General features: G+C 41.8%; 1 protein-coding gene across 1 annotated transcript; it reads left to right on the plus strand.

Moving 5' to 3' along the window:
- On the plus strand, positions 1-24,623 carry DUSP29 (dual specificity phosphatase 29). Its single transcript, XM_074592997.1, has 4 exons — positions 1-141; positions 8,640-8,853; positions 18,844-19,064; positions 24,135-24,623. Exons 2-4 carry the CDS (start codon positions 8,669-8,671, stop codon positions 24,380-24,382), a joined length of 654 nt encoding a protein of 217 aa, XP_074449098.1. The 5' UTR covers positions 1-141; positions 8,640-8,668; the 3' UTR covers positions 24,383-24,623.
- The last annotated feature ends 1,969 nt before the right edge of the window (positions 24,624-26,592 follow it).

A 26,592-nucleotide genomic window follows, 5' to 3' on the forward strand; every position in this document is an offset into this window, starting at 1 on the left:
GGAGTGGGTAGCACTCAAGGTCAGAGTCAGCAAATCTTCCTCTAAAAATAGACTCTAGTTGCGAAGTTGGTAAGATTTCTTTTGTCGGTTCTGCCTCACTTCACAGGACCCAGCTACCTAGAGCAGCACCTAAGCTTACAGGTAAGACTAAGCAATATACATTTTCTGCTGTACTTCTTGTGCTCCTTTGCTTCATTTTATAACCCAGTTTAGTAAACCAGGGAGAGCTGATAAACTTTCTAAGGTAACTGATAATTTCATAAACCTGTTGCAGAGAAAAGAAAAAAAAAAAGCGTAAAACTATTGCAGAGTCAAAGATGTTTTGAAAGTATAATTTATAATTATTTTTTTTTAAATTGGTCATACTACAGAAATTACTTTATAAAATAGGAAGTTAGGTGCCAAAACTGTATTTATCTTAGAGGTAATTTAAAAATTGAAATTTAGAGAAAAAAAAATTATTTTTTCAACCTTTTGTGACATCTGTCCCAGAATATTTTGCTTATTCTTCAATAATTGCTCCACCCTCCAGTCAAATCTAACTTTTCCCATTGAATTACAATTCCCTCAGATGACGCTGTCTTTTAAGTTTCTTTGGGCACTCTCATAATATTTAATGAAATCTCAGCTTAGTCTGTTTTAAATTTACCAATTCAGTCAACAATAAAGAATGAGGGCAAAAATAAGTTTTTAAAAAGTCATCAGTGGCTTAGAAATTCATTGAAATAGCTGGTTAGTTTTGAATATTCACAGCAGGAGGGTCTGGGAAATAATTGCACGGAGGCTATGATTCTTCTGGTTTTAAACTGTTTAAAGGCGAATGTATTGGATGAACTATTTCACAGTCCCTGAATGTTTCAAGCATGAGAATGCAGAGGTAAAATAAAGGAACAGAAGTAAATGACAGTTTTTGGTGAAGACTAGGACAGGAATAAGGAACTCAGGGTGGTGTTATTCTTCACTTAAGTGTACTGCAGGTAGACCAGGGATCTCCAGTTTTGGGTGTACAACACTTTACTTAATTCTTTTATGGGTCTTTTAAAGAAAGATTTTTTTGAAGGACTTACTCCTCCTCCCTCCCAAGAAGTACTTGCACAAAATTAATTTTTCTGGTCTAGTGTTAGGGAACAAAACCACCCAAGGAGCCTTTGCAGCACCCTGGGGCGCAGCAAGTGCCAGGTTACAGAAGGAGGTATACAGGTCTTCATGGCTATTGCCAGCGTTTGGAGTCTGAGCAAAGTGTCACAGGGATGGCATATCAGGGAACACCATTTTGAATTAATTTGGTTAAATCACCCGACAAAGCAAGCTTTCGTTACTGCAGCTAACCAGCTCCCAGGCTCAACTGATGTACTGCAAGTCATGAAAGGCTTAGAAACCAAAGCACTGTTTACCCTCCTCCCAAGTGCAAACACTGCACTCCAGACAGCATGTGCATTGGCTTCTGCAAGGAGAACTTTCCAGTTTATAAAATCAGCCCTCCGCTTAGTCATACTCAAAAAGGGTAAGTACTTTTTCACCCCGAAGGCAGGTATGTACCTGGCATGCTGGCTGTAAATAGAAGAACAAAACATTTCTTAAGAATTCAGGGACTTGCTCAACTTGCTCAGTCATTAGAGCTGATTTTTGTCTGCCTTCAGCACCAAGAGAGAGTGCTTCCCCGGCAACAGGTTAGTAAACTGGATTCAAGCCTCTTGCGCATTTTTTTGGAAGCGTGGGAGAACTGGTATTCTCCATCCTTTCCTTCTCTCAGGTACTTCCCTCTTGTAAACCCTCGTTACAGATACTGTTTCTCCACGAAGGTCTGATCTAGGTAGTTATTAAACTGAAAGAAGTAAATAAAAATAAAAGCATTATTTTTGCAGATGTCTGGAAGCCAAGGAGGTCTCAGGTTTGGACCTCCTGGAAGATGTGCTCTGATTTCAGTGGTGTTTAATTCTACCCAATAAATAAAAACATTCAAATAAGTCAGCTCTCCATACAGCATCAGAAAAGAAAATGGGAATAATTTCTCAATAGCAGGCATTTCATGAACAAAAATGATTTCTTAATCATAATTACAGGGGGTTTTTTCCCCCCTTCATTATTGTTCTTTCAAATTTAGTGTTCATGGCAGTAGATAAATTCAGTCCCCAGGCTTGAGGGTCAAACCACTGACTAATTTCAAGGGCACCGTGGTTATCTCCTACTGCACTGGTGTGGGCATAAGGTCTACTGGGAACGTCACTACTTTTGTAGACTTCTCGTGAAGGCCCAGCCCAGAGCTGACAGATAGATAGCCTGCCTTGGTTATTTTCTTCCCCCGCATTGGCATCTTGGAAAAAAAAAAAAAACAACCCAAAACCTTAAGATATCACACCTCCACTCCCTTCTCAGAGCTGTCACGAGGAAAGAGGAAGCAAACTCTGAAAGCATCAAAACAGGAATAAGATTAAAATCTGCCTCCACATTTACAAATAGTTTATATACTTAGGTGTTTGCTGGATGCTGAAAGCCTTCAATTCCCAGCTAAACCAGAAGAATTTGTGATTGCTTGGTATTTTCAGGGAGAAATAGCTTTTAGACAACTCGGAGTACAAACCAGAGGCTGGTCCGCTTGTGCACACCAAATTAAATTTAATAAAGCCAGCATCAACAGCCCCGGTAGCACAGGTGATTTATGTCATATGGGCTGGGAGAGCTCCCAAGAGCAGGAAACATGGGTGGTAAAGAATTTCAACTATTCTGCTATATAAATATGGACTGAAGTGGGCATTAAGGCAAGGAAGCACTGTGCCCTATGTCAGGCAGGACAGAACAGCTAACAGGATTACAGCATTCCTTCTGAAGGAAAAAGCGAGGAAAATTGTCTTCTGTCTCCATTTTTCATCCCACCTTTTATTTGTTTAGGCTCTCTCATTGCTTGTTTGTATCAACACCACTGGGCTCTGACCTTACTGGGGATCTGTAGCTCCAGGCACACAAAACCAGCTACAAATTGGCAGGCGGAGTACACACGCTTGTGACAACAGCGGTGATAGAGGAACCCCCTGGGTCAGTGAGGGGGACAGAAAAGAAGGGGAGAGGGTACACAGGTCCTCACGAAGGACAAAGGCAAATGCAATCCTTGTCTGTGCATGTCTGCTTGCCATTTCTTTTTTTTTTTTTTTAAAAAAACCCACCAAAATCTCTACAGCTGACTTGGATCTTAACTCCCAGGCATAAATCTTGCCAAATTGTTTGCCTTTTTATACACAGCACTAAGGCTTGCACAGCACATTCAGCCAAAAATATTATGCAGCATGGTATTTTGTTATGTAGATAATGACTTATAGCTTTCAGTCTCAAAGTACTCAGAAACTTCCACCACATCTGGAAAACCAGCATTAGAAATGTATATGCCACTACCAAAGCTCTGACATTCACCTCTAGATACGAACTTCAGTTTTTTCCCCCCTATCTGTGAGATTACCAAACTGTACAGCTCATGACTGATGTTTCCAAAAGCATTAGCTACCCCCCTACAAATTTTGGGGCAGAGGAGGCACATCCCTCCAGTTGAACAAATTTGAAAAATAGGCCACTATGATCTGTGACTTCCCAGAGCTTTCCTGGAAGTTTTGGCTTAATTTGAGTAGTTCAAGGGACTCAGAACAAGGTGTAGAAAGGAAATCTTTCACTGCCATATTACTGCTACAGCCACTAGACTGTGTTCCCTCTCTGAATTAAAAGCAGACAGACTGGCAGATTTCCCTTTTTTTTTTCCCCCTTGCACTTTCTTTCTACCCGTTTTGTTAAAAATAAAATAAAAAAGCTAAAGAGCTCTATAAGCAATTCCATTTGGCAGCTGTAGAGTGGATAGTGAACATAAAGAAGAGATTCCTTTGCTCTGCCTAATGCATGCTGCTTATCCAAATTAGCCACACAATTACTTCTATCAATGCAAAAGTAGTTTAATGTTTTTTTTTTCTAGTGCACAGCACTTGAGAACGACTTAAAATGCAGTGTAATTTGCCACAGTGTATGTCCTGAAGTGGCTCGCTAATGAAAAGAGGATTAACTCTCCATTATTCTGAATTACCATTTTGTGAAATCACTAACAATATTTTCATTTATATACGTATAACCCAAGGGGGAGAAATACTCCAGCCATCCAAGTGATTAACAAATAAAATTCATTAGATAACATGCACTTTGGTCTTATTTATTAAGAGAAAGATTAGGGTATAAAAATGCAGATGACTGAATTTTTATCATCCTTGTTCCGATAATACACTTAAGTCCATGACAGCATAATTGGTGAGCGCTGGCAGCTCAGCGTTATAGTCACAGGCTGGATTGAGAAGCAGAACCCGCAGGATGTCAGGCTCGGCAGATGAAATCGCACAGGCTCAAGCATTGCACCCCAGTCCCACTGAGCTGGACCCGGCGCTGGGCTGCCGACCAGCCCCAGCCTCGGCACAGCGCAGCAGGGAGCAGAAGGAGCCAAGGCTTGGGCACAGGGGAAGGGTGGGACAAGCCCAGATCGCCCTGCCTCGCTGGAAGGGAACTGCTGGCCCCAGTGCAGGGCTCAAACCTTCCTGCCAAGGAGAACCGCTCTGGGACAGTTTCCCCATCTGACTCTCCTCTCCATCCCTCCCCCATGGATTAGAAAGGCTGTCCTGTGCTGGAGCAGCACTTCCAGGAGCAAGCAGGGTGCGGAGTCCCTTATGCAAAGGGCATGAGGATCGTGCCTACTCCAGGGAGCTTTTACATCCAAGATTGTGTGTTCCCAGCACAGTGCAGTGCCATGAAGTGACTGCCGAGCTGGTACAGGAAAGCTCCGCTGGTACGTTATTCAGCCTGCACTTCTTAGTTTATAAAACAAAGCATTTTAGCCCAAACGAAGCTCCGCAAGGGGTGGGAGACTGCTCCGATGAGCCTGTGCAGGGGTATCCCTGCAATCTGCCTGCCATCCAACTGCACCGGGTGAACACCCTGCAAGGGACGGTCTCCCCTCCCCAGAGGTCTGCAAAAGAAATCTGAGCTTTCCCTGCTTGGGCTTGTGCTAGGCAGTCATCCTTATATAGACAAACAGTCATCCTTTATATCCACAACAGCGTTAAGAACAACCACCCCAAAAGAATATATTCCAGTCCACTCTTCTTTTAATCTAAGAGGGCAGGCGTAGGGAACAGTCTTCCTTCAGCTCCGTTTAGTGTATGCAGAGCAGTCAGTACAAGATGATGTTAGACATCTTTGGTTCCTGGAAAGACACAAGCCTTTCCGTCCTTCTCCCCTCAACCAAATGCTTCACGGCAATTGATTCCAGAGCTCAAGTAGCAAACCAGCTCTTTCCCCCTGCTTCCCCCTCCTCCTAGTTAAACTCTGTTACTTCTTACTTAGTCTAGAGTCAAATCTGAAATACATATTTTATTAGAAGAATTTCAACTGATGCTTTCCTGTGCTCTAATTCAATTTAAAAAAATCCCTGCAGCAGATAACATTGGCAAGGCATAAAAGAACAGCTTACTTGAAAGTTCGGGGAGCATATGGCTTCCCAGGACAGACAAAAACAAGTATTTCTCAGCAGAGGTCTAACTTTCAGAGTGCTAACCAAGCTTCAAACTGAGACGGTGTTACAGTACCACAAACGATCATTTGCAGATGTAATTGCCCTGTTTTGAGGTCTGCAGTCTACAAGCAGGACTATTGGTGTAACAAATCAATGAGCTGTGGCCACTGAGCGTGATTACTGATTACATTGCTTTCTCTTCTCCCCCTCATTTCCTTCCCTCCCATGTTATGGAGCTGTTAATAAAAGCACAGTCAGTCCTTCAGCATCAAGGCAACAGGCTCTCGGTTCAGTTAATTCCTTACTAGACAAACAGCAGTTCTTACCAAGTTCTAGATAACAGTCTATTCTCTCCCAAAGTCAGACTGTGTTAGATTTGTATCTCTGACAGTCTAACATTATCTACAGTGTTGAGTCTGCATGTAGAATTAGCATAATTCTAGCATGGGAAGGAAAAAGGGTCTCCCGGGGAACGGCTACTGGGGGCACAGAGATGGGAGTTGGTGCTACTCAGAGGCACGCAAGACCGAGCAATAAGGTAAATTTGCTAGAAGCTGGAATTCTCAGAGTCCTTCACAAACCTCAGCAGAGGACCACTTAGCTAAACATCATCATCATGTTTTAGGAAGCTTGGCTGAAAGATAGATCCCCTTGCCAGTGAAAGCAAGCCAATTCTTGAACAAAGGTGTACGCATGCCAAACAAAAAACAACTCCATAATCTTGCCTCGCTTTGGAGTAGGAGAACAGGAATCATTTTGCTTTTTCAAGTTTTATGGAGAAACAGAACATGACAGGCACAAAAGAGCCCAAACTGAGGGAAAAAACCCCATGGGTACACGGGATGTCAGTGAAAAATGGCCATCCTGCTTGCAGGAGAGCTCAACAACAGCTGCACGAAGGCACTAGCCAGATTTCTATAATTAAAAGGACACAAACGTCACCAGCGGCCAACAGAAAAAAATTTGGGGGAGCCACTACAGGATTTGTTGCCTGAAAGAAAGGTGGATTTTTGGCAGGCTGTACTCGCACAGTTCATAAGATTAAGCCCAACTCCACCTCCTCTTGTTATGAGCCTCCTACAAAACTGCAAGGTTCAACTTCTCCCTTCAAGGGGACAAGAGACAGGAGCAACCGCTGCCCTGCAACATCAGGCAGTCCAGCAGGAGAAACAAGACAGACCCAACAGGGAAATGGAACAGACAAGGAAGTCTGCAGCACACAGCTGGCAACATGGAAAAAATGAAACTTGTTTCAGAGGACAAGAGAAGAAGATGGTTAAGACAACTGGCAACAGGGTAAACAGGAGGTCAGGCATGTAGCCAGCTCCAAATTCTAGTTCCTAGAGGTTTGCTGTAGCATAAAGATCAGCTGCAGGAGCAGTTTAACTTCCTGCTGACAACCTGCAGAACAAAATACGCTTTGCCTTCAGAAATGTGCAAATCCATAGAAGAAAACCAAAGGAGACTTTACGACACCCATGTCCCTCACAATAATTCTTCTCTGACATTGTGCCCTGGATCTTTGACATGAGTATTTCTCTGGTAGTCAGCAAAGTTTCCAGCACTGTTAATTTGGACTGAAAAGCTCTCACCTCATGTACACCTGTATCACTTGTCAATCACTCCCCTTGTTTCTTCTTCTTCTCCTTTACTGAGAATACATGGATGTACTGTACCTTAACTCTCCCCCTGCAAAATTTTCAAGTAATCAAAAAAACAAAATAAAAAAAACAAACCTGAAAAACCCTTGACCTAAACACACCCAACTCTGTATGTGTGAGGATACCGCAGGATAGTGCAGTGCCACACCTGAGCTAAGGAGCACAGCATTGCCCTCTTGCAGCTCTACTGCACCTGGAGCTGCTGGTAGGTTTGCTGCTAGTGCAAAGGTTTCTGTATGACACGTATTTCACTGGGCTTATACCCGAGATACTTCAGCTGCAGGGGATTAGGAAAGCTAAACATGGATACAAAAAACCCACCTGTCCAACAGACAAGGATATTCTTGCAAACCGATAGTTACCTGCTGTGTACTAAGGCAGTGACTTCATAAAAGCATGGATAGGGGAGGTGTCAAGACTCAAGTTAGTCTCTGGCCTTTAACTTCACTCACCAGCTTTGCAAAAACTCCAGGCTGCCCTCTGAGCTCCCACTGTTGCTCCACAGCCGAAGGAGGCAAACTACACAGGGGAGAGTCTAAATCAGGATAGCAGCTGAGGAAATCACAGCAAGCAGGAGAGAATCTGGAGCTTCAAGAGAAGTGTAAAGCTGACGCCAAAGGATTCAATACTAGCCGATAGCTCAAACACATGAGACATCAAGGTTGTCAGTTCTGAGCAACACAGCTTTGACAGCACAGCCAGGCAAAGGGTGTTGGTTTTGGCAACATTAACAATACTCTGATTTTAGCTACAGGATAACATCACTCCATTACTCCCTTCTATATGTTCATCAGTGCTTCTTCCTACCCACTTGGCATGTATGCGTCTAGGAGGAAGTCCTTGAGCCCATCCTGGCTGAAAAATACTTTGTCAATCAGTCAGTGGTGCTGCAAAAAGGCAAACTCTCATTCCTGCAAAAAGCCTACAAGGTTCACTGTGCAGGTCTGCATTAAGGTCTTGAAAAAGTGTAACATGTACACCTACGATTCACCTTCATAGACACATTTAATCCCCCTGCATTGCTGAAAATCATGTAAAGGAGAAGCCTTTAGGAGACTCACAATTAACGATAAAGAAACATCTTAAATTTCCTCCCTCAGTTGCCCTAGCTGTTCTAGATCCCTTGGATCTGGCTGCTAGACCTGTTTGGTGGATTCCCAGTGGATTTTCCAGGAAACAAATTCTCAGTAGAGACTGAACTTCAATGATCACAAACCTTTGGCTTTTGCTCCCATTGCTGGTGAGCTTGTCCAACCAAGTATCCCCTGCCTAGCTCAGGGGAGGCAGAAATCCAGGTGCAAGTCTGTTCAAGACACCAAGCAGGTACATCCATCTTGAACCATGCCCAGCCCAACCACAGGTGGCCAGTGCTGCTCCCAGCATCCCACAAACAGAGCAGAACTTGCTTGCTTTGTTCTTAACGTTCTGTTTGGGTTGCATTCCAGTTGCTGGCACATCCTGAGCACGCTACTCCATGGACAAGATGTCATCAGCAGGTTTGAACACTGGGAAGAAAAATGCATACACAGCAATCAAAGTAGATCCTGATGAGGAATACTGCACCCCAGGTGCATTTGAATTGGAGCGACTCTTCTGGAAAGGATGCCCGAAGTACACTCATGTCAACGAAGTCTGGCCCAACCTCTACATCGGAGATGAGTAAGTCTACGTAGTACCTCTCCACATAGCAGATCTGTAAGTGCACATAGTACATCTCTTCTACACAGGAGATGACTAAGCTGTACTAAGTACAGCTCACCATCAGAGCAAGGTGTTTCTTTCCTCCTCCTACCCGTTCATTAGTATTTAGCGATGATGCTGTGATTTGATGAGCTACTGACAGATGCCAGAGTTCCACAGAGCAATCGGAGTCTGGCATGGCCCTTACAGATACGGGCACACAGCATTGGTTGCTGTGTGGCGGAGTCTACTGTTAAAGACTGAGTAACAGGAGCAGTTGTGGCACCAGTGCAGGCTGCGGAGGTTGAAGCTAGTCACGATCTATTTTTAAATGTCTTATTTCAAGGAGTAATTTGTCATTTATCTCTGAGTGACAGTCCTGCCACGGTTACACTGACAGAAGGGCATGGCCTAGATGTGTTGGACCACAGCTTAGGTTGGTTCAAGCCTAAAATGTAATTCTTGAAAAGTGACTGAAGAGACAGCTCAACCCGCAGTGGTATTTCTGCATTTCCAAGCCTGTGCTTGTGTACACGTATTCCGCATTTCCAAATTGCTCAAGAGATTAAAACAAACAGAACCCTGTGGAAGGCAAAGCTGCAGAGATGTGTCTCACTGATCAGACCAAGTGTGATTTGGAAAAAAACCAAACCCACAAAACAGACTTAGCTCTGCTGAGCACAGGACTAAGCTAGAAACAGCATATTCTGACAAGCAGAGATGACTGCTGCAGCAGGGAGACGTGCCATCAGAAAATCCCCCAGCCCAACCCATGAGCAGAGCAAGAGAGCTTTTCTTACCCCTTAGGCATTATTGGTCCCTTTCCCATTTTCCTCTACACCCTGTGCTAACATGACATTTATTTTACATGATCACTGTAAGGCACAAGCAGGAGCCCCACTGGCTCCAAAGTTCTCAATAATTTTTTTAAAAGGTCCTAAAATTCATCTGTTGCCAGCTTATAAAAGAGGAAAGATATACAGCTTTCAAAGTTACAAGACTCCTAATATCATCGACCAATCACTTCTCTGGCGCCAGAGGCAACAGAAAGACACACAAGAGCTCTGGGCTTTAACCAAACTGAGGCTCCCAATTTTAGAGACAGGAAAAAAAAAAAATATAATATTTTAAGCCACGGGAAGAGCCTGGCCAACTGACTCAGGAACAAAGGAAAAGGGAGTTGAGTTGTCCTCTTCCCATCCTACCCTGCCCCTCTTCTTAGCTATTTTCAACTCAAAGTTCAGGGTAAGGAACAGCCTCTTCTGGCATTTTTTTCCTACATCCTTGTTCAAAAACACCAGTAGAATTATTCTGAACAAAGCCATGAGAATAATTTCCCTCTTATCTCTGTGATAAAGCTGCCCTCTGAGTAAAGGGACCTGATAAGACAGTAGGCCTTTGGAGAGTCAGCCTCTAAGCCCAGGACACCAGCCACTGGCTCTTTCCTGTAATCATTCCTGAAGCAGTGGGTTGTTACACCTTGTAATTTAATAATTGTGAGGAGGCATGACTCTGAACACAATTCACTCCTGCACTTAGCACAAACTAACCAGAGGAACAGAAAAAGCAGCTTCTTGAGAGGTACTTGGAGCTACACCCACTTACACTGGGCAGTACATTTCTGCAGGAGACCAGTCTTAAGTCAGGAAGAAAGGGAACAGTGCTTCAAGGAGAAACAAGTCCTGCACAGCACTGGGACAAAAGAATCAGAAAGCCAATAGAGAAGGAAAAATAAGCGAGTACTAGGTGGGGGGTGAACAGAAGTAAAACTTCTCCAGAAAATGGGGCTCCCTGAAAGACGATGACTGCTGTCAGCCAGGTAAGGGCAAACTTGACACCCAGTAGCAGAAAATCTGAGATGAGAACCGGCCTGCAGTCAAGATGCAGCTTTCATCACCAGAACTAAAACTTGATTTGAAGCAGGCAAAGTCCAGGGACCTCTATATTTTTCCTCGGCCAACTCCACATCTTACTTCTGACCAACAGTTTCCCCCTTCAGTGTCGCAGGGGGTTTTGTATTGTTTTATTTTAAGATCTTGCTGTAGCACTGGTCGCCAAAGAGCTGCCATGGAGACATGAACAGATGTTGGGTGTATTTGCATCCTTAGCCATGCTAAATTAAGGTTGATCTTGAAAGAATTTAGTGGAGCTCATCAACAAAATCAAGTGAACACACACATGCAGAGTTTATCTTCAGAGCCTTCACATCTGTGCTTCATTCCTGCCTCCTGCATTTACAAGGTTAACAGGACTTGTGACTGCTTATGGAAATGCTAATTAATTACCCTGACTACGTAACCACATCTTCCTTCTAATGCAATACAGGCTATCAAGGAGCCCTGTGAGGCCACTCAATCCTTTTGTTACAAGGCTTTGCTGCAGATGTTGCCCAGAGGCAATGAAATCTCCATGAGCCTGTCAGGCCCAGAATAATCAAAGCCTCAAAATATAACATGCTGTGTTCAGCTCCAATTGAAATTTTCCTCCAGCAAGTTCCAAGGACTTTTAAAGACCAGACACTGGAACCTGCAGGAGACAGACCAGTGATAGGAATAAAACATGCTTTGCCAAGATTTTGATGCATCTGCTACCAGGATTAGGGCCTGCATGTATCCTCCTCACATCCAGAAGCCTTCTAAAGGGACAGAAAGCAGCTTCGTCTTGCTCCTTTTTTTCGCGGGTCACCAGGTTACTCGCACGGGCAGTCTTACTGGCTAATCCCAAGCCTGCTTGGTTCAGTGCAGTCACATGGAAAACCTCTGCCAGTTATGCAGCTTGTAGTTTTCTTCTTCTAGCTCTTCAGCGACCACCTGATTAGCTGAAATGATGTTCATGGTTGCACATTTCTGAATCTCAAAGAATATTTTAGCTGAAGACAAAGGCCTCCCGAGATTTTGTTTTCCTCTTAACTGTCCTCTAGCTCTCATTAGGATTTAAGGCCTGATCACAATTTCAGGTGTTTCTGTGTTCTCAGACTACTCCCAGAGGAAAAGAAGTATTCTGGAGTCTAATTCCTTACAGATTAAAAAGAAAAATTTTGTGGATATGCAGCTGAACTGAGCTTGCACTTCAAGAAAGCTATGGTCTGTGTTTGTCCCAGTAGAGCCACAGGGCTCATGGTCTCGAGAACTAACACAGGTAAGCTTCAAGAAGACACACGAGTAACTCAAACCTACAGATTGGAGTGTATGATAATTAAAATACATAACTAAACTTTAAATATATGCTTAACTAAAATTCATTCTCTCCCCTTTCTGCAGAAAAACATTACAGTACAGCTTTTTCCAAGTACAGAGACAATTTATACTGATCTGGAAGAAAAGAGATGGGACTCACTCAGGGTAGCAAATACTTACCTCCCACTGTTTAGCTTTATGAACTCCTAGGATCTACATCAGTATTAATCATACAAAAATAGGAGTGTATGCAGATTTAGATTATAACAACACTCTTGAGGATATAGTTTCAACTCTGTGAGTATGAGAATCTGCCAATTGTAACAGCAGTTTAACAATCCAGAAAATCAGATCTGTAACACTGGACCATAAACCTCAAAGCAGCAATGGTTTCTAAGACAAGTAACGCTTCCCCACACAACACCTCTGACTATAGGTGATTTCTAACACTTGGTGAGTGACTGAAGTAAAAACCAGGAACTGAGAGACTACATCACGTGTTTAATGCCTTTGCTGTATAGAAAGCAGAGAGGTATTTCCTGTATCTAGGTTGGATCACTTACAAAACAACAGCCACCATTTTGGTCTGGAAAAAAAATAATGGACCATTAAATCTATTTCTACCACATATTATGAAGATCCTGTTCAGTATTTTCAGTGGTACCTAAAAATTCTTCTAATTCACACTGAGCAGAAGGTATCCACAGAAATGGAGCAGCACCTCAGAAGGAAAAGGGGATACAATGCAACACTATCTTTAGATTCCCCCAGTGCTGGAGTTACCAAAGGAAATTGGGTCAATATTATTGGAAATTCTCAACATCTCTCCTCAGGATGGAGAACTGCCAGATTTTCTTAAGAAAGTGTCAGTATTGCCTATATTCAGGAAGCTTCTTTCTGACACTGACCATCTGGTAAATTATCATCCTGCATCAAGCTTTCCTTCAGCATTTAAGAAAATGGAAAAGTTTGAGATGATTCCTCTTCTAGTAACATGTTGCCTCAGATTTCCTTGTGTTTTGTCAATCTGGGTCACATCGAGCTGTGGGCTTTAATAGTCTATACCGAAAGATGTTTGCATTGCTCAACCTTCACATGAAGCTTAAGAGACTTGGCTCTACTTAGAGCTTATAAGCACACCAGTCTTCTGGTTGACCAGTACCAGCTATAAGGTGCTGACTTACCTGTCGCAGGAGCTGCTCTGCCCACACTCCCACAAGGTGTTTCAGAACATTGCTTCCCTTCTCCTTTAGATGCGCTTGGGTTTTCATGAGCCGCCTTCTCTTCCCTTTGTTAGCTGCTTTTTATATACTTGATGTGGAGATGCAGGCTGCAGTGCCTCCAGGTTGTTTTTCCCCTCTCTTGCAACTCCATTGGTTTGGGCATCTTCCTGATGAAAGCAGCTGGGACTAAAGCTTGTTATGACAGTATTTTTGAAAAGAGAGAGAAGGGATTTGGTACACTGGAGATGGCAACTTGAAAGGAAGGATTTTCTTTCACGTTGTAACTACTTACATCGTTGCTTCCAGAAGGCAGAGTTTGCTGCAGCACTTGCTTTTAGTCCTACGAATCTCAGCTTTAAAATTGACAGCAGGCATAGTCTTGGACAAGCCTTTTACTTGCCCTTGCACAACCTAAGAGACATAAATAATCTTTTGGGAAGCATCTGAAAATGGAAGACAATTTTGTTTGGGTCAGTTCTTCTTGGTGGTAGTCTGTTATTATCAATATATCCCTATGCGAAAGTGATTTTATGTTGTATTTTCACCATTTAGGTGGCATTCCCATATCAAAGTACTCCCCCTTGCCTCAGAACTTTAAAAACATGTTTATGAGTCCATCTGTCCTACAGTAAATGCAGGGTCTGATTCAGCAAAGCGCTGAGCTTTTGCTTAACACGCTTTGCTACAGAGGGAAGGACTTCTGGGTATGCTTAACTTTTAGCATATGTTTATGCGCTCTGAACTGAAGAGCTGATGAGTTTTTATGTGGGACCAATCTGCCCTGTTCATCTCTTACTAAACTGAATTATACCAAAATTTTCACTGTTATCTTCCAGTGCCATACTTCACCTTCTCTGCATAGGAACACATTCAAGACAGACACTGGAGACCACAGTTGCACTATGTAAAAGGAAATCAAGTGCTAATAGCACAGATGGTGGAGATATACAAAATGAAAACAATTGCAAGAGTAGTGAAATGCTTATGGCTTCACCTACACTGACATTTGTAGCAAACTCTTCTTTACAATGGTGACTTAAAATTCAACCACAATCACAAAAATGGAAATACTAGTTGCAATTTATTAGGAAAGAGCAGCACCCAAAGAGGGAAACAGGAACTATTAAACTCTGGTAGTGAGCCAATTGCAAGGGAAAAAAATCTGTGCCATTTCTAGCTGAAACGGAATTAGAAATAGACTTATAAATCCCCCAATAAGGTATATGATTCATATACCCCTGAATGATCCTATGCTATTAGTCACCTCAACCGATCAGATATTTGCAGATATTTATGCTTGATTTATTCCTTCCTTTCACCTACAATACTGATATCTCAGGCATGGTAAAAACTTCAAGGAAGACCAAAAGCATTCCCCCTTGGGACATAACCAGGAGTACCATGAATGATGAAACACCAAAAAAAAAAAAATAGGCTCTGATTAAAGTAAACAGATAATGAGGGATGCTTCCACAACAGCATCCACACTACAGATTCAGTTGAGGCTGGAAAGCAAGCCAGTCCATCACACAAAGCCAGAGTTCACTGATGGCTAAAGCCAGTCCAAGCAACCACATCAAGAGGCACTGTAACATTTCCATTTACAGGCACATGGGTCTCCCTATATGAGGGTTAACAGCCTGTTTCCCGCTCTCTGTCAACGGGCAATCAACATGCTGCAGACCCAGCATGACCTCAAGCTTAACTGCCTATATTATAGCAGCGTCAGAGTCTCAGCACAGGGCATCCCTGTCCAATAGTATTTATGATCAACGGGCAAGGTAAAAAGACAGCTGACTGGAGTGAAAAAGCAGACAAACCCAGGTCAGTACGACAACTGGGCTGGTGGTCCACCTGGGCTGTCTGCCTAGCTTTTGGGGAAAGGTTTTACAAGAAAAAAAAACGCGGAAAGTTTTTGAAAGAATAGCAGACATATCTTTCATGAAAACGTAATTATCAAGTGCAAGACTGGGGGGATGGAAAGAAAGGAGACAACACATAAATGCTTCCTTATCTCCTTACCAATTTTGAAACCAAGCACTCCTTCTCTTGAAAAAGAGTAATCGTCACTTCATCTTTCTTCAAAAGATGCAGATTTTAAAGCCCAAGGCAGGCACCTCCTGCAGTCCAGTGAACTCTATTTTGTATTGCACAATAACTGTTTCCTCAGATCTCTACAAAATATTATGTATTAGAAGCCTTATGAAAAGCTTTCCATAGATAATGCTGCCCATGGTATCTGCTGGAAGAAAGGTACCCAACATCCTCTTTACAGATTACACACAATAGCTCAGCCTGCAGATGCACCAGCCGCATACCCACAGGACCTACGTTGACCATGCTTCACTTAGCCAGGGCAAATGTTTTAGGTCTCGGTTCACCTGAAAGGTTCTACAACACCTACACACAGCAGAGTCTGAGCATCTGTTCCAGTGAAAATGTGGAGATCTTAACAGAACTGAGTGCTCAACACTGAGCATTCATTTAATGGAAGTTTTCCAGATTAGCAACATCAGTAGAAAGAATAAAATGTGCATCCGTATTATAAAGAAAAATATTATATTGGGCAAGGTTACATTCAGTCCACAAGGGACAGTCCAAAACTGCTGAATCAGTCTACTCATCAAGTGTAATTAAAAATCAGGTAACATTTTAAAATCAGCCTATTCCAAGCATTGAGGAAAACAGTACAAATTCTTCAGTGCCAAAACCAGTGGAGCAGATAACCCTCTAAGCACTTCCTTGGTACATTTAACAATTTACTTTATAAGTAAGATATTCACAGAAGATGAATTAGTTACATCTGAGCATTTATGATGGGCTTTTTGCAACAGCATTCAAGGTTGATCCATTGCTGCTTCTCTTTCCCTTTCCAGCCCAAGCCATGGGGAACACAATAAGCTAACAGAGTAAAAACACACACGTTCTCACACTCCAACAGGCCAAGGGCCAGACAACACTAATGCAAATCGTGATGCAAAATGAACACCTAACTGCATTGCCTTTAATTGATTAAATAAGAAGGAGAAGGACTAATTCCATCCTGGGCCCTGAATTCACAGTATGCAGCTACAGGGAAGATTGGGAGGTGGAGGGGGAAGCTCAAAGAGCTTGGCCAGACTGAGCTGACTGCTTATGCAGTCAGTGAAAGACAGTATTCCTTCTTTCTGAATACCTACTGAAACACTGGGGCCACTGTGCACTTAAAAACGAGATCCTAAGACATAGAACAAAACTGTGTGACCATCAGAAACAAAAGCATTCGATGCACCCGCTGCGTCAAAAGGCAATCTCCTGAGAATCTAATCAAAGAAACAGGAAAACTAGATTTCAGATGAATGTAAGTAAGTGTCAAATGTTAGTGACTGCAATGTGACCTATTGTTTGACACTGTCCTTGCTCGGAACAACTTCATCATTTAATTCACATGCTATTTATTAGTCTGAGCAGTGCTTGCAGAATCCAAAGTTTGTCAGTATCTACCGTCCATCAAAAACCTTGTTTTTCTTCTGACCCTAACTACATTGCAGTTGTAGTTACGCTATTCCACATGTAGGTCTCCACTTGCAGGAGTTTAGTTGAGCACAGATCTCTGACCTGAAACCATCAGTCTTTCATGGTTTGTTGGATACATGCTTTGGGCCAAGCCTGGTGAATGGAAAACGTATTTTCTCTATCCCAGTATCAGGGAGGCAAACAAAATAAGCCTTAATTTGAAAACAGAATCTGTAGTTCACCTCAAGCACATCAAAACCAAAAGAAGTAGTTATTCTCTGCACCTTTACTCTTTGGCCAGGACATTTAATCTGCTTTTTAAGTACTGGCCATCCTTATAGTCCAGAACTGAAGTGCCTTTGCTGGCAAAGTGTACAGAGCATATCCACCTGAACAGAATCCTAAGGGACAAGTTTTCCAAAAAGAGGGAGAAAACCAAACATCCTTCTAGGTCAATCGCTGCCACAAAAACACAAAAGGAGTTTGTATTTAACCCTGGCATTATTTAACCCAAGGTGAAGGTGGCAAGTCACAGCACTAGCAGCAAGATGATGCTGGCTGCTTCTCTGTCCTCCAGAGTCTCCTGAGTCTAGGCAGGCATCACCCCACTAACTGGAGGTTTTATTTATTTTTTAAATCATCACATAGGTGACTTACGACATTATTTCATAGCAAAAATGCCAGTAGGGTCAAGACATTACCATTCCTGACCAGAAAGGAATTTCTGCAGGAAGAATGGCCTACTCAGAACAGCCAATTACCACAAGCTTAATTTAAATCAGAAAGAGCATAGGTGAGACCTTCAGTATCCATATCCCAGTTAAATGCTCTAATGACTAGGTTCTTGACTGCTCAAAGGGGGATTCTGACTTTGACAAGAGGCTGGGAAGGTGGAGTCAACTTCAAGCTATTCTGAGCTGTCACCACTAGAATTATGAAACACAACAGGTAGCCCACCACAACGTCCTGTGTGACAGCAGCTGCATTTACACATTGAAATGTTCAGGAAACATTGATGGAGAGAGGTACTTTTGGTTGAAAAAAGCTGTTTCACTTCATGCACTAATTCATTTATGGCAGCAGTAGTTATGTGAAAATACATTAACAGAATAAAGCCTATGCAATTCTTTGCAAAAAGCTCAGTCATCTTCCTAGGCACTAATGAAAACTTGACAGTTTTTCCAGAATAAAACTTTTCAAAATTAAAAGCTTTCTGTAATGGAACAAAAGAGTTTTTACGTATCTGTCCACACACTACACTTTTTAAGGAATTTCAGACTGCTGGCAAGCACTTAAGAGTGGGTATTGGGCACACGAAAATCTAGGATTTCCTCCCCTCTCTGACTTCCCTTGTCTAAGTGAAGAAAGGACAAGAACAGATTAGAATATTGGGCTAAATATATGACTTTCAGCTTCCACTGAAGGCTACTACCCAATTTCCGTATCTAGTTCTTTTTGCTTTAGACCTCTGGTTTAATCAAACATTCAGTAAAAGGAAACCTGATAGGGAGTTGTGACCACAGAAGGATGATTTTTTTTAAAAATATTTTTTTTTAAATAGAAATGGAGAAAAAACTCTGTAACTTCTTTCAGGGATAAAGAGCTTCTTTTTGAATCCCAGATGATCTTACTACTCTCCTAGTACTGACTCTTTTATTAGTTCTGCAGTATCAATTGATGGGACAGAAGGGGAAAGCAGCATTCATGGGCCCTATTTCAAGTTCTGCCACTGATTTGCTTTTATGACTTTAGATAATTCATTCTATTTCTTTCTGTATCTCAAGTTTCTTGTTGTACACGTTGTACATGATGGATAGAAACCAGTATTGCCTACATTACAAAGGCGCCAGGAAAATACGTTCATTTTTAAGGTGCTCCAAGGACCTGGGAGTGATAGTTATGAACTCCAGAAGGATCATTCACTCTGAATGACAGTATCTGAAAATCTCTACAATGGCAAATGATGCATTTTTTTTAAGCATTTAGAACATACCTAATCAGAGATTTATTTTTTTTCTGGCTTGCTGCGTAAGCAAGAAGCTTCCTCACTTACATGACAGCTCTTGTTTTAACAGGAAAACTGCATTAGATCGCTACAGCCTTCAGAAGGCAGGCTTCACCCACATCCTCAATGCAGCCCACGGTCAGCGGAATGTGGACACAGGACCAGATTATTACCACGACATGAATGTGGAGTACCATGGAGTGGAAGCAGATGATCTCCCCACTTTCAAGCTCAGTCAGTTCTTTTATTCAGCTTCTAAATTCATTGACAATGCGCTTCAGGACGAAAGAAGTAAGGAGGGTGCTGAAAATGGTTAAAAACAGTACAGGATTTACTCCATCTGATTACAAGCATAGTTCCACAGCATTCAACTTTATGGGAATGAAATAAGTCAATACAGTTTAACAGAGAATTAAAACTAGTAGCAGGGAACTAGTTTAAGAGAAGGTAGTGATGTAACTAGGCCCTTTCTCACTGCAAAGCTAGTACCAGCCCAAGTGCCCCTGACCAAGCACTTTTATCAAAGTCTGTATCACAGCTTACATTAAGGTCTCCTGTCTGATAGAGGTTTTTTGTTGTTGTTTTGCCTCCTTTGTAAACACATCAGAGACAATCGGACATTGCATGGGTTCCATGAACTAGCTGTCCTTTCCTCAGATTAGTCCCTATTAAGAAACGTTTAATGAATATTGGTTGCATAGTGGTGGGACTGGAACATGAGCGCTCTGCAGAGATTCCAGGCTGTCACTGCACAGCTTCACGCTCTGCAGCATTAGATTCACTTTACAAATACAAAAACGACCTTCCTACCTGGCCATCAGATCTACCCCAAGCTATAACAGATTTATCTCTCTGCCATCTTCCAAGCAGCAGGGGACTGAAACAACTCCGACAGCAGACATCTAGAAACATTTCATTAAAGCCTTTGTAATTTCTCAGCTTGATTACTACAATTCATTATTTGCTGACCTCCAGCAGTGTTCTATCAGAAAGCTTTACACTGATGTGAAGTGCTACAGCCTAGGCCTCACACTGGCTTTCAATATTACTCCTTATTACTCATACTCCTTCCCCCCAAACGATGTCTTTTTTTTTTTTTTTTTTTTTTTTAAAATCTCCACAGGATATTTTACCAGAAACCAGCTGAGAAACTTAAGACTTTCCTGCTGACCTACAAAGATCTTAAAATCAGAGGATCACATATCAAGTTTCAAGCCTCCTGTCAGCTTCTGTTCTTGGCTGTTTAGCTCAGCTGTAGACAGCTACTACCTTGGCTTGCCCCCAATAGCCAGCCAGGTTTTAAATTCTACCCTTTCAGCAAGTACAGTCTACAGCAAGAGTCCCTTCCCTTGTTCAGGAGAAAGTCTTGAAAGCAGTTCAGTTTTAAAAATCAAAGTCCTAATAGCAGGTGAAACTGCTTCGGAGCTTACTTGCTTGTGAAGAAAGGTACCTGGCATTTCAAAAAGCAAATCTGAAGCACTGTCTTTGGGAAGGAGCGGATAACTAACACGCACCTCTGTCTAGCCATGGCTGGAGGCCAGAGGTCAGCATCAGACTGGAGCAGCTGAAATAAGAAATGCAGACTTCCTCACTTCCATCACTCTCCTGGTTCCTGTAACACCTTTGTCTGCTACATGCAAGTAAAGAAACAAGCACAAAGGAAGCAGCAAAGGTTGAATAAAAAACTTACACCCCAATAAATACAGAGGCAGGGAAGGATGAAGGTGGGGAGGAGAATCAGCCTTTTTGTTTCAAAACCACATCAAAGTCCAGGAAGTTCTGAAACAGTATCAAGCACCAGTCCAGCACTGAAAACACAAGACCAATCAAAGAGTAACTGGATGAACTTCTACAAAAAAAGTGAAAAAAAAATAAAAAATCTGCACTTAAGTAGATATTACCAACTGCAATCATTTCTATAGCTGTGCACTGCCTGCCACACTCACGTGATTTTTAAATAAGATAGCTAGGATGTTCTCTGATGGAGACCAATAAAATAAATTACTGTAACACCCAGGAAGAAAAAGAGCAAGCTCTTAACTTTCTCATGAGGAAAAATATACTAAATGTACATCTCCTATCCCAGACAAGGATATGCATAAAGGCACATATGCATGGCCCACGAAGAGGCCGAGACTGAATGCATGACAACAGCTTTCCAACACACATTTACAGAACAGAATGACTCCAGAAGCTAGACTAAAGAGTAGACTGATGTCTCTTACACTTACAGGAGAAAAGACTAAAGGCAAGTAACTAGTGCTCTCCTCCAACAACATAAATGCATTATTTGTGAATGCACATCTAGTGAAGAAAGGTGCTATGCATTTTAAGTGCCTAATGAAAGGAGCATTTGTGTGCGTCTTCCTGACTGACAAACAGCTTCCAGATTCCTAAACAGGATTTTATAGTAAGTAACCAAGTACCTACCTCCAGTGGTAATATACTGAAGTGGGACTTCAGTATATGCACTAAATACTTCTGATCAGTAACACCATTACACTCATTTGCTACTTTGCATTAGAATTGAGTAAATGCAAAGAGAGGGAAAAGGTGAAAACTTTAGCCTTTTGTAACTAGAATGTAGGTATTAATGAATTTGCTCCGGTTATACCACACTGTTTGAGGTGTGACCCTCAGCCAGCCAAGTGATCAAATTCATTGAATAGATGTCTTCATACAATGCATTTTACTGGGAAGATGCTCAATAGACAATGTTATTGAAACAAGTTGTCAGACAAATGAAGAAGTCTCTTTCTGCAACAGGCCAGAAAGCTTGGCAATTTGGTTGCTGTCAAAACACAGTCTGAATGCATTAATTCCGATGTAACCTTCAAAATCTTTGTGATGGTGAAGAAGCTCCCTGATCAGAACAGTATTTGGAGACTTTAAACACAGGAAAATGGACTTAACGCTGAAGTTATCTCAGTTATAACAGTTTTAGAGGCAAACTTGAACTGTTCACAATTATGCATGCTATCATTCAGCTGTGTATAAAGATATGAACATGTAATTCGGACAACAGGACAGCTTAAAATTTATACCAGTGAGGCCTGATTAATCTGAAAGGAACACGTTATTTTAAGATGTTTTTAAGTTCCCTTCTATGCTACAGATTTAGGTCCCTTTGTGTCTTAGTTCCACAAGATGTAGAGGGGAAGAGCATTTTCTTCTCATGTGAAGACGTCACGGGAAAAAAATACACTAAAGACTGAGAAGATAAAAGCAATGTGAGAAAAAACATGAGAGACAGATGCAAAGACCCAAGGCATTTGACCAAAGACACCTCAACATTCATCGCTCCATCCGACTCTGGAAAGGGAGTGCTGCATCTAGACAGACTTTCAAGAAACACAAGCCCAACTCAAGTGACCAAAATAGCCCAGGGACCTGTCACCACTCAGCAGACCTCCGGCTCTATGCACTGGTATTTTATATTCAGCCCCAAAGGATGTAAATGGTCAGGATCAAAGACTGCAAGAGCACACTCCCTCTTGGGGAAAGAGGTTCAGATTGGTCCTTACATTGGAACTGGACAGTACAAAATAGTACAGAAAACACATGGCCCTGCGTTTTGCTGTAACAGGCAGTCAGATCTTGAATATTCACATACAGAAAAGGCTAGACCTTATTTTCCTACAACCAGGAGGCGTTTCAGAAAACTGTACAGCCATTTTTTGCCTTTGTTATCACAATATAAAATTGTACATTCTCTCCTAGATCCCCTGCATTTGCCACCCACACAAAGCAAAGCCTTCCTTGTCCTATCACGTATTTTATCACCTCAACAGCAACCCATTTACAAGGTGGGAAGCTCTAAAGAGAGGCATGAAGGGCTGAACAAATGAGAGTTTTCATCCGTTTCAAATATTTGCAGTAATAATAGAAGGGATTATCATTTTCCAGGAGAGGAAGAGGCACTTTTAGTTATCAGAGCAACTGGAATTTTGCCAAGATGCCTCTAAGACTATCTGCTGGGATTAGGATGCAGACTGTAACCATTAATCCTCTAGTGTTGGCAGCTCTTGATGCATCCATTACACAGCAATGCTACTTGTGCCAAGGCATACTCTTGTGCCTGGAAGCAAAGGAGTTAATCAGCAGGAGTCACAGCTTTGCACCCAACACTTCTCACTAGGCATAGCTAACGGAGATAAACTATTATTGGCCCTGATAGGATTTTTTTTTTCCTGTGGCAATTCAGCTTAGCAGGGTGTTAGAGAGAGTGCTCCAAATCTACTTCCTTCAGCAGTTCAACCCTTTGTGAGACCCCCTCAAGGGCTTTGAATCATTTTTGGAAATCTTTTGAAGTGTTTCAAAACCTGTCAATCAGACCTGAACCTACTTACTGTCCTCTTCCTCCACCTCCCCCAGACACAGCAAATGGGGAAGGTTCCACTTTGGCTTACGTCCTTGATAGTACCTGAAGCCAAGGACTTTCTGCCTCTGGAAGTTCAAAGTTAAACCAAGCAACGTCACAAACCTACATCTTGAGTCACACTTATTCAGAGATGAAAACTGTTAACAGAGACTCTGGATTCACAGTACACAAGTCAGGCCACTACTGCAAGGAGCTGATCACGTAATCCAGAGAAGTGGTGTGTGGGGGGGAATGTTACTTTAATGCAGCATAATAGGGTAAGGGTGACTAACCAGAGATTTCTACAGAAGCTTTTCTATCCCCCTGGTTATACACCTATTAACTTCTATGGCCCTTCTTATCCTCTGCCCTTAAATGTATACCAGAACCTTAAAAAAAAATCCTTGGTTTGCCATGTTTTACAAACAAAGTAATGAGGTATGAAGCAATGTAATCTAGATCTTAAAGGACATTATCATCAGAAAAACAAAAAATAATCAAATTCAGTTAACTTTTGTGTTTTGTTGGTAGAACAGAAATGCTCTTCTGTGCATCCCATTTATCCTCATGGAGGGATGGTTTGATAGCACACCAAACCCTCCCACATCCTTACGCTTTGGTCATTATGCCCAAACACAGAATTACATACAAGCTGCTTGTAAGGCATGCAAGATTAGGCTGCAGCGGGGCTTGCCATACTACTTAATGCAAGGATGCAGCCCCCAGGCCTTCTCTGCAACCTTTGGTCACACATAAATTCAAAGATATCTGGTTTAAGATTAAATGGGTAATCTCCAATGTAGATGGCATTCAGTTACTACAGTAAGATTTACAACATCAGTTTCCCCAGCTGTAAAAAGACGGGTCTTACAGAAGTGCTGGTAAGGGTAGTCAAGCCACCAAACAGAGCAGGGGCACTACAGAAACCTTTGCTATCAAAAAAAAAAAAAAGAAATTACCCCCCAGTGTAATCTTTGCATCATCTCTCTTTGTTTCTGCAGACAAGGTTCTGGTTCACTGTGCTATGGGCCGCAGCCGGTCAGCAACATTGGTCTTGGCTTACCTGATGATTTACAAGAACATGACAGTGGTGGATGCCATTGAGCAAGTATCAAGACACCGATGCATCTTGCCAAACCGGGGCTTCTTGAAGCAGTTGAGAGAACTGGACATTGCATTGGCACTGCAGAAGAGGAACACCAAGAACAGCCTACCATCTCATGATGACGAGAACAGCACCGCAATCTAGTATTGTTCCTGGCAGGATGGTGCTACTGGAAAAGAAATTCCATAAAAGGAGGGGAGGGGAAGGTGTAGTTAATTACACAGTCACAAGGATAATTTGTTATTTGGAAGGAAAACCAAAGTCATTTCAAACGCTGTCAAGATGAGAAGGAAGAGAAGCCAAATTTAAAACTTATCTTTTTAGAATGTTCCAGCGTTAACGTTATTCTTTGTGACACGAACAAATAAATTTTACCCTCTGTAAAGCTTTTATGGCCCAAAAGCAGGCACAACTTAAAGCAAACCCTCTTCTAGCTGAATACCCTGAAAATTCTGATTCTAAGCTAAGCACATGGCCTTTAAAAAAAGTGGAGCTGGGCATTGCTGGAAAAATTTTGCAGGGAAGAGACCGAGATGGCAGCAGCACAGATGAATTCTTAAGTTTAGTCCCAGAGCCCTGAAGAATTTTGCAGGAGTTTTTTTGCAGGAGTTTGCCCTTTTGTGCTGTTTCCTGATATCTCCATTTCTTCTTTCACAGTAATAATCTAGGGCAGCACAGCTTTTAGAGAGCCCCCGGATGAGGATCAACTACCCAATCTTCACAATGGACTTTGAACCACACCATGCAAGCTAGAAACAAAGCAAGACCCTCGGGAAGGTCAGGTGCTTAAGCAGATACAACAATTCAAGGAGATACATACAAAAGGCATTTTAGCAGTTTCAGTTTTAACTTGTTTTTCCTAAATGCTTCAACTACCTGAATTTTAAAAGGTCCTATACATTCAGTATCCAAGTCAATTTACTAGTCTACAAAAAAAAAAACAAAACTGGGAAAATTGTGTGTTGTGACTTTTTTCTGGCACTTGGAAAAATTAATAGCTAGAACAATAAACAAGAAAAATATTTCTACAAGGAAGTTCAACACCCAACTTGTGCAGCCCTAAAAATCCCCTGAATAATCATGGATTATAACTAGTTTTAATGAGATTTTAGTTTTGATTAAAAAGGCAAGAGACACAGGTGGAACTTTTAAAAAATATCTCACAGTAACCTGAACAAACAGCAGAAAGCTGCTGTTGTGCTTCCAGACACCATTTATATTTACCACTACTAAATGTTTCCTGCTATATCAGCTTTAGTCACCTTAATACATTATTGTGCTCCAATACAGTTGCTAGTAACTGCACTTGTTGACCATAGTAGTCCAAATACACAAATGACAACGCTGGATCTACTTTTCTACATAAACTTGTTCAATTTACTCTATTTAATACAAATTATCAGTAACTGTGTTTTAACATAATTAGAGTTTTGCCACCTCAGCAGTATTTGACAGTCTTAAATATATTGTAAAGGAGAATCACAATTAAGCCATGTTTACCTTTTTTGCATCTGCAAGAAGGTCAAGTAATCATCCTTCCTACTGGAATTTTGCCTAATTCCATGCATCAGGTAAGAGCTATTTACCTCCTCAGCGCCTGAGAGGAATGACCTCGCCACCAAGAGCACAGGAGAGTTCTCTTGGTCTTTACTAGCTGACAAAGACTTTGTGACTTTGGTGCAGTATGAACTGTAGAAGTCTTGGATACTTTAAAAAGGCAAAAAATGAACACAGGTCAGAAATGTGCCACTCAGAACTGCAAGTATATGCTACAAACCAAACAGAGTTGAGCACTTTAAACCATTTTTTGTAGATGTTAAAAGCTCTTTACAGGTTTAGCATCTCTAGTGTGAAGGCTTTCTATTTCTTCACTTCCTTTTGGGGCCCAAAACCCAGTAAATCCTTCATCTCCAAACAGTAACTGTAGCCAAGGCTGCAGGCATCCATAATGCAACGCTTTTGACTTAGCATTTGTATTTATCTGTATCATAAATACCTTATCTTCAAATTCTCAGACACAGCAGAACACAAACACAACTATAGACTACTGTTAAAAAACAAATTAGAAACCACAATGTGAACAATATTCATGACAGAGATACACAAACTCTGGGACTTACAGCCAATTAAGTTATCCCTACACCTAGATTAGCGGGGCAAAAAAAAAAACCCAACTGAAAAAAACAGAAATAAAAGCAAACTCAAAAGAAGCCATTTGACACTTCAAAAAATGCATAAGCAGTCACAATGTGGGTTTGAAGAGTCAAAAAATTCTTGGACAAGGTCCTTCAACTCTTTCCATTTACTTCCATGGACCTTCAAATGCACCTTTTTCAGAGCATCTTACTGTCTAC

This window comes from Larus michahellis, chromosome 6 (genome assembly GCF_964199755.1).
Source record: "Larus michahellis chromosome 6, bLarMic1.1, whole genome shotgun sequence".
NCBI lineage: Eukaryota > Metazoa > Chordata > Aves > Charadriiformes > Laridae > Larus > Larus michahellis.

What these genes read in the sequence shown, in the direction of transcription:
- DUSP29 (XM_074592997.1), top strand. Translation starts at nt 8,669, where the DNA reads ATGGACAAGATGTCATCAGCAGGTTTGAACACTGGGAAGAAAAATGCA. An exon ending in AACCTCTACATCGGAGATGA is followed by an intron (nt 8,854 to 18,843) that starts GTAAGTCTACGT and finishes TTGTTTTAACAG; the next exon opens with GAAAACTGCATTAGATCGCT. An exon ending in TGCGCTTCAGGACGAAAGAA is followed by an intron (nt 19,065 to 24,134) that starts GTAAGGAGGGTG and finishes TTGTTTCTGCAG; the next exon opens with ACAAGGTTCTGGTTCACTGT.